The 12,637-nt window shown below is 37.1% G+C and overlaps 1 protein-coding gene across 1 annotated transcript; it reads right to left on the bottom strand.

Annotated features, from left to right (window-relative positions):
• Positions 1–3: 3 nt before the first annotated feature.
• On the bottom strand, positions 4–11,699 carry LOC106164521 (sodium/potassium/calcium exchanger 3). Its single transcript, XM_013542467.3, has 17 exons — positions 11,226–11,699; positions 10,401–10,535; positions 7,678–7,829; positions 6,568–6,652; positions 6,008–6,111; positions 5,622–5,696; positions 5,220–5,299; positions 4,532–4,650; positions 4,273–4,372; positions 4,005–4,101; positions 3,201–3,319; positions 2,963–3,027; positions 2,502–2,671; positions 1,761–1,875; positions 1,297–1,409; positions 873–938; positions 4–570 (listed from the first exon to the last, which is right to left on the bottom strand). The coding sequence occupies exons 1-17, from the start codon at positions 11,374–11,376 to the stop codon at positions 424–426; spliced, it is 1,893 nt and encodes a 630-aa protein (XP_013397921.2). The 5' UTR covers positions 11,377–11,699; the 3' UTR covers positions 4–423.
• Between the last annotated feature and the right edge of the window lie 938 nt (positions 11,700–12,637).

A 12,637-nucleotide genomic window follows, 5' to 3' on the forward strand; every position in this document is an offset into this window, starting at 1 on the left:
ACCTAAACTTGTTTGATTTATTCTCCGAGCATTAAGCAGGCCTAAACATATTATAACAAGACAAGTTTTACTTTTCACCGAAAGTGGTATAAGGTTGCCTTCATCTCACATCAAACACCTTGGATTTCCAGGCTAAACATGATCGTTAAAAGTAACGGTACTATCCACTGCGCGTCCTCTGTGCCAGTTACTGGTATGTCACTCTTGCAACAACCCTGAATCCCATAGTAGCTTGTACGTTTATTCATTCACTTAGTACTCCAGCCCATCTGAAATCTCTCTCTGAAACACCGGGTATCACGGACGTGAATCTTTATAATACACAGGCGCCCTAAAACACTTTTTGATCGGAAAGAATGTACAAAACGGTCCAGACATCGATGCAGTTCTTCTGGCTGTTGTGGAAAGTCACTTCTGTGTTTATCATTCTGTGCACGTCGGCGGGTTGACGTAACCAAAAACGTTGAATTCTATCATTATGGCAAAGGTGAGAAAAAGACAGTAAACGCAGATGCAGATAATCCCTAGTTTCTTGTTGAGCACCCATCCTACAAAGTGTATAGCTGCTATCTGTAAGCAGAATGATTAATTCTATGAAAAAAGACTGGATCGGATTTATTTAAAGGCATTATAGAAATAATGATAAAATTAAAAGGATAGTTCCAACAAATGGAAGAAGAAGAATTGTTAAGAAGTCTACAATCATGCAAGATTAAAGAAGCAAAGGTTATACCTATTTTCTACCTATTAGAAAACGGTAAAACCACTCAGGCGGTATCGTGAGTGGTTTTTCCTATTATCAATTTGTACAAAAGCTTTGATTCCATATTTGTGCATTTGTTCTGTATCTTGCTGCTTATTGTGCAACCTACCGTAACTATAACAGTGAGGAATAGCAGCACTACTGCGAACACCAGGCCGTTGCTGTTGATGTGTACCTAAAAAAGTCAAAACATGTTCAAACTCCCGTCTCATTCCCATGGTGTTTCAAAAATAAAACGCATCTAGGATAATTCTCAATTCATAGAAATGTGAAAATACTTTTCTGTCTCTTATTAACGCAGCTAGGTTCACATCAAATATATCTGGAACTTACCCAGTCAACCAAACACAATTACAAAATAACAGAACTGTATGAGATAAGGACAATTAAGAAAAGTAAATATTTTGATGTATACTTTTTCCAGGCACATGACTTCTTATTTACGAAAAAACACGAACTAAAACTAATCAATCTTTTTATGCATCTATTTAAATAGCTATTGATTTTGGAATTACTTTTAATGACTTCCTTACCATAGATCCTGCATGTATCATGGCAGTTTTGAGGAACCATGGGAACGCCAGGCCAATCAGGACATCGAATACGTTGCTGCCAATTGTGTTCGATACCGCCATGTCTCCAAGGCCTAAATGACAGAAAATGTCAGTTTATGTTAGTTCTTGAGCATAAGAAATAATCAGGTTTGAAAATAATGCAGGGCAATCTAGAGATATGTATGAAAAAGAATGCTAAATAAGTCTATTTTTGGAGCTTCTACACACAAGACGCGTTAAAGTTTGTTATTTGAAAGTCCATAAATTTACTTTCATCAACAGAAAAACAATTTATTTCCGTTAGCTTCAGTTAATTATACATTAGCAGTTTATCTAAAATTCCAAATCATTTCCGTAGTTTTCACCGTCATATCATATAATAAGTAACATTCTACAACAGTTTCCCATGAACCATTGCCAAAGCTGTCAACCGGTGACGGTACCTTGCCTAGCCACTATAATACTGGCCATGGCATCGGGAATACTGGTCCCTGCTGCGATGAACGTTATCCCCATAATGCTGTCAGGTATGTGCAGGGTAAAACCCACCAATGTCATCTGTAATAACCAACAACAGAAGTCGGGCATGATAAACTAATATATAAAATAATCCAGACCTTCGCTTCAGTAGCTTAATTGTCATGTTTAATTAGTCAGTTAATACATCATTAAAATCGAGTTGATTCTACGTTTGCTCATCGCTGACCTATCTGGAAAGTTTTGCCATGATCTGTCCATAACTTCTTGAGTTAGTCTGTTAACTTACGAACGAATTAAGGCAAAAATAACCTCTTATATCTACTGAACGTCAGTCTTATTTTTAACTTAAAAGATTTCTCCTGATGGTTCATGATTAGAAAAAGGTGGTTACATTATCTTTTTTAGTAAGTTTTACTGTGCAGTGGTGCAATTGTAAACCTTTTGTCACGTTATACGAAATTCATATTTTACGAGATCACTTTTTAAGAAGTCACCTCTTACAGTATTATTGAAGTATTATTGAAGAACTATCAGCAATTGATTATGAAAAAGGCCTCGGGACTATTAAAAAGAATACATATTGGAAACAGTTCTACCCGCACAGTTCACAAAATTAAAACTTCATTGACAATTTTATGGAGTAAAATTTTGACGAGGCCCATAGACTCCGTGTTTAATCACACTTTGCAGGATGCACAACCCACCATCCACACCATCATGTAGGAAAACATAGCGATCCAAATGATTGAGACGGTAAACGTGAGCATGAACCAGCGCTCCCAGCGTTTTTTCCTGCAGTCAGGAATGGTGTAGTAAAGTAATGTGCGCAGTGGATATACCAGACCCCATGTTATATAACACCACCAGTCTGTTCCTGGAGAATAATAAAATAAAATTATAAAATAAAATAATAAAACCAAGATGATACGGTGTTACGAAACTCACGCCAAATTTTTGAAATCATGATTTTTTTTCAACTAAGCAAAAGTCGTTAAGTAGAGTTTGATAGATGTGCCAAGCGATACCAACTCGTCGCAATTGTACAAGGAAAGGCGGTTGATCACAGCTGTGGCAGTTGTGACACATATTACATTGCGTTGGCGTGCTTACACTGAATTGAGCACAAGTTTATACTAGAACTGACAACAGATATTGGTTGTGAGACCTTTGGGTGGTAAAGTGCGCCATTCGTCTGAGGTATCTTCTTCTTCCGCTTCGTCAATAGTTAGACTGCAATTTCAAGGTACAATTTAAAAAAATGAGTCTACTATTATTCCAACTACTACTATTTGGCTTTTGGCACTGAATCCTCGTGAAATATTTAATTTTGGCTTACGTTACAAAATCAGTCATCATTTTTAGAGGTAAATCTAGTACTTAAAATAGAACGCTTCGATAGTTACCATGTTTGCAGAGAGTTTTTGAGCGCCCTGTTACTGTACGCTGAGAGAGTACTAGCGTAGGTCAAGTGCTTGAACCTGTGTCTCTTCAAAAAAGCCGCATCCATGAGCAAAGCTCGCCTCTGAAAATGATGTGATCATTGATATTTCAAATTCGGAATAAATGTGAAGCCACATTGAACTCGTTATTCTGTTTCATTAAGGTAAATATGTCTTCTAATTAATTAATTAACAACTGAACAACAATTAATTAACAACTGAACTGCCGTGAGAACGGGAACGTGATTAAAGCCTAGATTGCATTTACACGGGCGCCGTGCGATGAAATTGTCCGTAAAAATTTATTATTATTATTATTTTAATCGTAAGGAGCTACGGGCTACGCCGAGAATGTCTACATTACATGGCCTTAAATCAGTACGATTCCGTGCGATTTCGCACCGCCACCGTCTACCTCCGCTCAGACGCCGTGCGAAAAGGGTATTACGGGCGGAATACGTGCACCGTACGGGCGTCGCATTTCAAATGTAATCTAGACTTAAGCATGCGACCCGTTCTCTGCGAGCAATATGAGACAAATTTGTAAACTAATCGATAAATGAAATATATTATAGCGAACAAGCTAGACTAATGCAGATCTCACGAGAATGACGATAAACTAAATTAACGTGTGCGCCGCTCTAAAGTGTTCCTAATGGTCTTGTTGAGTATTTGGCTTTGTCCATGATGTAAAGGCGCCATGAAGATGCACGCGGCGCTACAGTTCTGCAGCGCGAAGAAAGAAAAAGGTCACTGAAATTAGCTTACCTGAAGGACAACCAGTCGCACGGCGTTTATAAATCTTGTTTTCGTGCGAAATCGTTTCTGTATTAGAAAACGAAAGACAAAGGCTGCGAAACTCCATCTGAAAAGGTCAAGTAGTTATGAATGCCACTCTACCAACTGAATTGATAAATCACTCAAATTCCAATTCCATCTTATAAAAGCAATTTGGAAACATACTCTATAATTTTAGAGTCCAAATCCTAGCCGTCAAATCACAATAAGATAATGCAATAAGGTGGAGCTCACTTACTTGACTTTGCTTTTGGCTACGTAATCATCAACATGTATCACATCGTAGAGTCTTGGTGATTTGGGGTCCTCGGTGTCATCTATGTCATCATTAAATCGTTCTAAAACAGAAATGCGTTTTAAATTATTGACTATACTCAGCTATTAGATATACCATGAGAAGGAGGTCTGCAGTACGAGTAAGGCGATTACAGAGACAAACAAAAAGACGTACATGAATTCACACACACACACACACACACACACACACACACACTTACCATAACTACCGTGAAAAGAAATATCTTTCTCCCGAGGTAGTATACTATGGGTCTCCTCTCCCCATCCTAAATAAGCTCCTATTTTGTTTGATAACCAGCTGTATATCGTACTATTAAATCTGCAAAAGAAACATTAAATCAATCAAAATCAGGATAAATAACACACAATTCTCATCATGCTTTCTATAAAATCCAATTGAACTAGACCGTAGTAGATTCAGACGTACCGATATCAGCGTACGACAATATGCAAGGCAAATGAAATTGATAAAAAAACGGCAGTTCAGCTGACTGCATCACTATGAAGAGGATTCTGCTGACACTCTTCATACTTTTCACCGATACTGAAACGGGTAGGAAAGATGACGGCTGGTATGATATCATAGATTTAGAATTTTATTTATCTATTTTCTCGTGATTGTGTCACGACTAGAATAACGGGCCGGGACGTTTTTCTAATACATTTTAGAATCATTTATTGAATAACGACTGCTATTCGGTGACCATTAATGTTAGAATATATCGAGATAATTGGAAAGATTAAAAAAAAAGGGTATTTGGATATTTAAGCCTGGTAGATCGACAGAAAGAATTTTAATTCAGCAATGTAATGAGCTTAATGTTGTGTATGATAAAACTGGTCGTTATAAGGTTTGGCAAAGTAATCTGTCAAATATTTTCGACCTACCTCATTACAAGAATGTAGAGTAGATATACAAATAACATGATGGCCGATTCATACCATTTGACGAAACTATCTGAAATTACCTGAAACGTAAAAAAAAATCTGCAATACTATATCCTTTTTTTTACGATACCTGATTATTATCAAGAAAATGTTCTACACAAGATATTATCGCACGATGACGAAAGATGACATTTTCATTTATCATTGGTATTAGATGTGATCACTGAAACATAAAAGACACATTATTTCAAACGAAACGTATGAAATATTTTATTATTCTTAAGTTATTAGTTACTGGCGGGTTTGGGATACCCAAAAGTGTGAGTGTGTGTGTATGTGTGTGTGTGGGGGGGGGGGGGGGGGGTCTTATATCCGACTATGATGTGTATTGAAATCACTTACCGCAATCAAAATGATTACTGATATAGAGTAAAATGTGCAGTCCCTTATCAGTGGCCAGTGAGATAGAGGTACCACCTTAAAGAAAACAATTCACGGAAAAACACAATTAAATTAATTTCAAAAAGCCGTGTATTTAGGAACATAACTATTTCTCTTTCTTTTTATTTAGTTAACTTTCAAAAATACAAGGGGTACCCGAGTAAGAGTACCTTTTTTTCAAATAAGGGAATATTTAAATAGAATATACGTCTATTTACTTATTTACAATTAGAATACATTGCTTCAACACAGTACTATGCACTATACACGATGGCGGCAGCGTTGTATATACCTGAGAGAGAGTGGGGGGGGGGGGGGGGGGGGGGGGGCGGTAAAGGTGTACCTACCTGTCCCGCCAGTAAGGCACATATTCCGACAACGAAAAGAATGTTGAATACTGCTGACCCGACAATAGTCCCCACGCCTACATCGCCACGGGTGACAAAAACGCCTACATGGAAGAAATTTAAATACAATATTAAAGATAAGGCAAGTATTTATAACATTAAGCAGGGAGTTGATTTTAAATCCTATCCCCAGCGTTTCGATCACAGTAAATGTCGAACATTTCTACCCTATGCTTGTTAAGAGCCTAGAATATATACCGAAAATTTCAGACAATTTTCTTTATCAAAATCAGAATACATGCAGTCTAGATTATTGATAACCACTGAGGGTGGGCAAAACGGAGAAGCGGCGTAATTTTACATAAAAAACTTTCAGTATCTATTAAAGGAAAAACGTCGATCTGTTATCAGAAGGAAAGGGACATCCCGTGAAAACACGACGTAAAATACGTTATGACCCCCCCCCCCCCCCCCCCCCCCCAAATAAAACAATTTTTGCAATATCAGCGATAACTCTCAAGATGAAAGTACCCCATGTGTGGAGACCTTAAGCGCCCTACCAATGATAGACGTGAAGAGCTCAGGAGCAGAACTGCCGGCAGCCATGAAGGTGGCTCCTGCGACGTCCGCGCTCAGATGGAGTTTCTGGAAATATGAAATAAGAGGTCTTGTCAGACACGCTAGCCTTTTTCATATACACATTGATGAACACCTTTTTTTTCATTACAAACTGGGCATAAGAACAAGTAAAATACAAACTCCTCTGTAGAAAGTACACATAAAAGATGTTGTACCATTTGCTGTTCACACGTAATTTACAAAAAAGGAAATGGAGGACATTTTTTCATTAGATCTGATTGTACAACGATGGCATAGTTGCGTGCATGTTTTCTTCAGCGCATGAATAACATGGGTCAATTTCCAAATGGCTGTTTGATGAGAAAAAAACATCTGATGTCTCGGCGCATTGAACGGTGAATTTCTACATAATGATATCAAAAAGCAATGCTTTAGGAACATGACTGTTTCTCTTTTCTTTTCTTTCCTTTTTATTCAGTTAACTTCCAAAATCACAATGGATACCTGAGTAAGTATCTTTTTTTAATCAGTTAAAATTAGCCCACAGCAATCCAAAAAAGATCAACTCAAAATCACAAGATGACATTTCATCAACAATTATATAGATCTTTTAAAATGCTTTACTTCCAAAAGTTCTAAATATCATTAGCAGTGTGTTTACTTAAACAAGTTTTATGTTTATTTAATTGACCATCTTTTCCTCAAAGATTAAATTAAGGATAAAATATTTTAGAAATGAAAGGAAGGAGAAATGGCGGCCGCGTAACAGCACGGTTGAAGAAGACAATACAAATGCAGTGGCTTAACATTTGAGCCCCAAAGCGGCCATTAGGCTTTTATTCCATCTTTCCGACTGGAATCCTTCATTGTAAAATATAAAAAAGAATAAAGCATACTAGCAGCCGATCAACTCACTCACAAATCAATTACTTTGGCATTAAAATCGATATACCAGAAGACAATGTAAGCACTGGAAAAGTGATAACATAAACAGTACCTCACATATTCTATCCAATGATGGAAAAGTGATAACATAAACAGTACCTCACATATTCTATCCAATGATGGAAAAGTGATAACATAAACAGTACCTCACATATTCTATCCAATGATGCCACAAAGTAGTCGTCACACACTATGGCCAGGGCAACAAACATATATGCCAGTACCAGACAGTGGATAATAATTGCGCCTTGGGCACGTTGCGTAGATGTGAATACATCGCGTGGAAACTCGTGATATGCTGCAGAATAAAACATGAATCAAATGACAGCGTGAATCAAAATAACTGCAGGATAAAAATGTAAAGGAACCTGCCATTTGGCACAATCGTTGCTACATACTACTCTGTTACACATCGCACTAGTTGTATAGAAAATATTGAATTATTTTACTATATCAGCATTGTACCGAGCACATGTTGAATCCGAATGGTGAGGATATTATCTCAATATATTAAACAACCGCATCAAAGCATCACCAGACATCAATAACGTAAGGCACGACGAATGAGTCTTCCTGCAGAAGTGAGATACCGCAAGAATGCCATTCAAAACAGAAAGCGTGACTATTATCACTAATTTAAGAGATTTGCATTAAATCAAACAAATGTTTTGCAAAGAGCAGCTTTGATTGATATGGTTGTTTTACTGTGGATGCATTTGAAAATACACGATGCTGTTATCGATTGGCATTTTGATATAATAAGAATGTTGCAAAATGTTGAAACCTCATCTGAAAGGTTGCAGACACGTCTTTATGATGTATATATTTGTTAATTAAATTTGACTATATACCTCAATGGCATAACAACCACATTACTAAAATGGTAAGGTAATGCAACTACATCATGAGCATTTTCCATCACAATTATACTGCATGCTTCGAATGTTACGACCCCATTGTAATATATAGTGCGTGGTCGCGCGTTGATGAAAATCGATTCTTACTAACTCACATCAGCCGCGCTAAGATGATCTTAATGTCTTTAATACAACCTGGTATCCTTGAGCGATCTGATTGAATTAGACGAGGAACATTTGACGGAAGAATGTGAACATTCAGAAACGTTTAAAGTTTGACTACCATCCCATGGGTCAATCTTTACTTATTTCAGCCTTATAATGTGCTTCGATTTGCAAGTGTTGGTAACCCATAATGCAATTAACTAAATGCATAGTCGCCTATAGTGAAACCCATCTGGCTGCATGGAGAGTTAAACAGTTTTTCTCCTCTTTATCACTAAAACGCACAGCTAAATAAAAGTTAAACATCAAAACTTGTGATTGAAAATTGCCCTTTCACCCTTTCCATCAGGGCAGCATAAAGCAATATGGAACGATCGTTTCGCTGGATGATATATTATTGAGATCGAGTTTTCCATTTCCACATCAATAGATAAAATTGACTAATCTCCATCTCTGAAGAAGGGTAGTTTGGACTGACTGCTGTATAGAAAATTAGTGTAAATTTATGCTTTTTCCCTGCAGTATAATGACCATTTTGACTTGAATTTAAAAACAATGAAAAATGATTGCAATGAGAAGAACTTTCCCCTGCGCCTACCTTGCAATAAACCCTTACATACGATCATACAACAGGGCTATCACTAATTGAATCGCAATTTTGCAGGCAAATCGCAACAAGTACGATAAAGGCTCTTGACATATACACGCAAAACCTTTTACTGTAATCAGTGCAGTGGACTTTGTACTTTGATGCTGCTTTCAGTGTACGGGATGGACTGAGAATCCATCGAGACATACATGGCAAGTAGACACATCAAAAACTGTTCGATACTTGGATTTTACTATGTAAGCCGACCCATAATAACTGAGTGCTTGAAAACTAGAAAAGGGGACACTGTCTCATTGCTAGCCAAACATATGGGTGAGCAAAGGCCCAAACTTACGATGGAGCCAAGGTGTTTAACGAAAATACAATAGCAACTCAAACCAAACGCCCCTTCTTGATTTTGCTTTTCTGAACTAGAAACCTTCTTTTAATATCCGGCAAAAACAAATAAGTCCATAATTCAGTGGAAATTAAGTGAAACATTAGAAAGTATCCCGCAAATAAATGTCGTATCAGCGGTATGAGATTTAGACATGTCGTTTATCTTAAAACCAAAAAAAAGTCGTCCACGCTTGGTAAATGATTCCCACATTAATCAACTTAAAGGAGACAGTCAATAAAACTATTACTGCTCTATAACTTGCCCTGTAACATTTCTGAATTATTGTTATGGCTTCTTATTCTAAAATACACCCTAAGCAAAGATAAGAGCACGTACGCTTGTATTCCTGAACTTGGCTCAGGATAATCTAGAAAAATACCTTGTTAGATCGAAGTATTACATATATGGCACGGATATCTTGTTCGGATAAATTGGACGAATATGGGCACAGATAATTGTTTATTGGTGAGAAATTGTTGAAGACCGAAGAAAAATCGTTATGGGTACTGAATCAGATATGGCACCTAAGACGATTGATTTTAACCTTTCCTTTGCAGCATTAAATGTCATTTTGAAAAGGGGATTATCCAAATATATTAAATCTTAAGTCAGGGACTAGTCTTTTCACAATGCTTCTGAAACCATAAATTCTTAAGAGCATTGATAATAGAATATAGAAGTGTTTTTTTTTTATAATTTGCAATAATCTGAGTATTTACAGCATTCTCTTAGATGCGTATTGCATTAAAATGGGTAAAAATGAAATCCATAAATTTTTTTTTAAACATTGTTCTTGCCTTAAAACGTGACACTTTAAACAATTGTAAACAATGTGAATCAATGTAGGCCTAAATGTACCAGCTGGTGTGCACTCCTCCTCGCTGTTATTGGTGGCACTGCCATTTTCAGCATTATTGTAAGCATCGGGTTCACTCAGAAGTCGCCGTCTGGAACTGGACTGCAGCAACCCATTCTTCTCACGGTGCCTTGCGCCTAGGCAATTAAGAATTGTAATTAGGTGAGCGTCAGTGCTCCCCAGCCTTTTCTTTTCATGCCTTATTAATGCATTCTAGATAAAGTCAATTTATTCTTGAAGATTCGTCCAGTTTTTAATTACAGAGAGTCTAGGTAGTCTAAAAGTCGATTCGAGCAAGCAAGGAATGTTAATCGGCAAAATCTTCAAGCGTAATAATGTATGTTAACTTACTCCTCGGCTTAGTCTCTTTTGTCTGAGAAATCAATTTAAGTGTTGGCAAAGCCGAGTTCATGATTGATGGTACAGAAAGGCATGTAGTGTTACTGAAAGCGTCTAATTTGTATACAGAGAGATGTCTTTTGAAAACCCTTAATAAAAACCTCACGAAAGGATCCTTATGTAAACCGTAAGTTACATGTAAGGGACCGACAAACACGATTGAAAAATATGACAAGCAGTTTATTGAAATGGTATATAACGTTCTTCTAAGGTTGAAACAGTGTAACTAATGTTTCCATCTCATGTACATTAGACGTTAGAAAATTAGACTGAATATGAAATGCAACAAAAACGTGCATTATGACATTTTAGCAATATTGGTATATTAAATACAATAATATCAAAACCATAATATCCAAAACACAACGAAAAAAAATCTTTATTATCTTATTTAATTTTCTTTTATCAAATCACTGCTTGAGACTTACCCAATCTTGATTCATTAGTGACATCCGATGGTGGGCTCATCCAATCTCGAATCTGTATTCCAAAGAGAAAGCATACCGATATTCCAAGCAGAAACGCTTGTCTTAAAGCCAACCTCAATCCTCCTCGACGCCTGAACCTAACCCAACCCATTCTGAAACCGCCCAAATCAACCAACTAGCGTCTTCCCCAGCTGTCCTTCGGTTCATGTGTTCCTTCTATTGGTGAAAAATTTTTTGTTTGCCAAATGTCTTTTTCACTATATACAATCGTGCGACAGGCAAAAGAGATCCGATATGCTGAACTAATATTATTAGGATGATGCATGGAAACTACAGTTCAAGTCGTGCGGTGATTTGATACCCGGTGCCGGCGAGTTCGATTGCTAATTACTATGCTGCTGCGCTTACATATTACGATGCAGAGATACACCGTCAACAATTGCAATAGTGAGTTTCACATTGGGCACCGACAAGATGCATTAACGGTACGTTGCCAAGGAGACGAACACCGCGGTGGCGTGTGACATAACGTTTACATACATACTTGGGTTTTAGTCTGCGTTTCTAATGCGTACATAACGAATTATCTCTTTTTTTTCGAGCACATCTGACATTCTCATATGAAAACTACTTCAGCTTCATCTTATCATGGAAATATATCGTCTACGATATATTTCCATCATCTTACAAGGCAATACAGAATTGTGAATATTTTATCGTTTTCGATGAGATCTTTTCGCTAATAAGATCAGTTTGCACTACAATAATCAATGTATCGATTTCTATATGAACACCAATAGCCGTAGGCTTCAATTTTTTTCTTAACAACACCAAGATGTCTTTTATATGCAGGCTTGACAACTGTCCCCGGAGATGATGGATAATGACGCATGATCACCCTGAAAGTAACACCCGGTTGTCAGATCGACTTTAAGGAAGAGTTAATGGCATATTCAATCGAAACTTGACGACATTCAAGAATTCCTTATTAAAAAACATATGTGCACATGTGAAAGTTTCAGCACACATTGATCATAGTATTGGCAATCTCTCGCTCTCGTCATTTAACGCACTGCATCTAATAGATTTTGCTGTCTTTTGGATACATTGTGGTTTAAGTACACTCTAAATCCAGATATTGAGCGCCTTACTCCCAAGGTGCAATAGATGGAAATCATTATACAAATCAAAAATCAAATTGCGAGTGTTTTGGTCACTGCTTTAACAGACAATTGCGATTTGTCTGGAACTGACGGATCTAATTTTCGAAGGAGATAAACTAGGAACATCGCAATGTGATAACGTATCGCTCGTACACGTAGATTCGTTTTGCCAAATAGACCATTAATAACGAACAGAGATTAGGTCTAACCAAAGCCTGCGTCAAACGGTTGTAAAATCCCATGAAAATA

This window comes from Lingula anatina, chromosome 2 (assembly GCF_051362555.1).
Source record: "Lingula anatina isolate TDL-2025a chromosome 2, LinAna3.0, whole genome shotgun sequence".
Taxonomy (NCBI): domain Eukaryota; kingdom Metazoa; phylum Brachiopoda; class Lingulata; order Lingulida; family Lingulidae; genus Lingula; species Lingula anatina.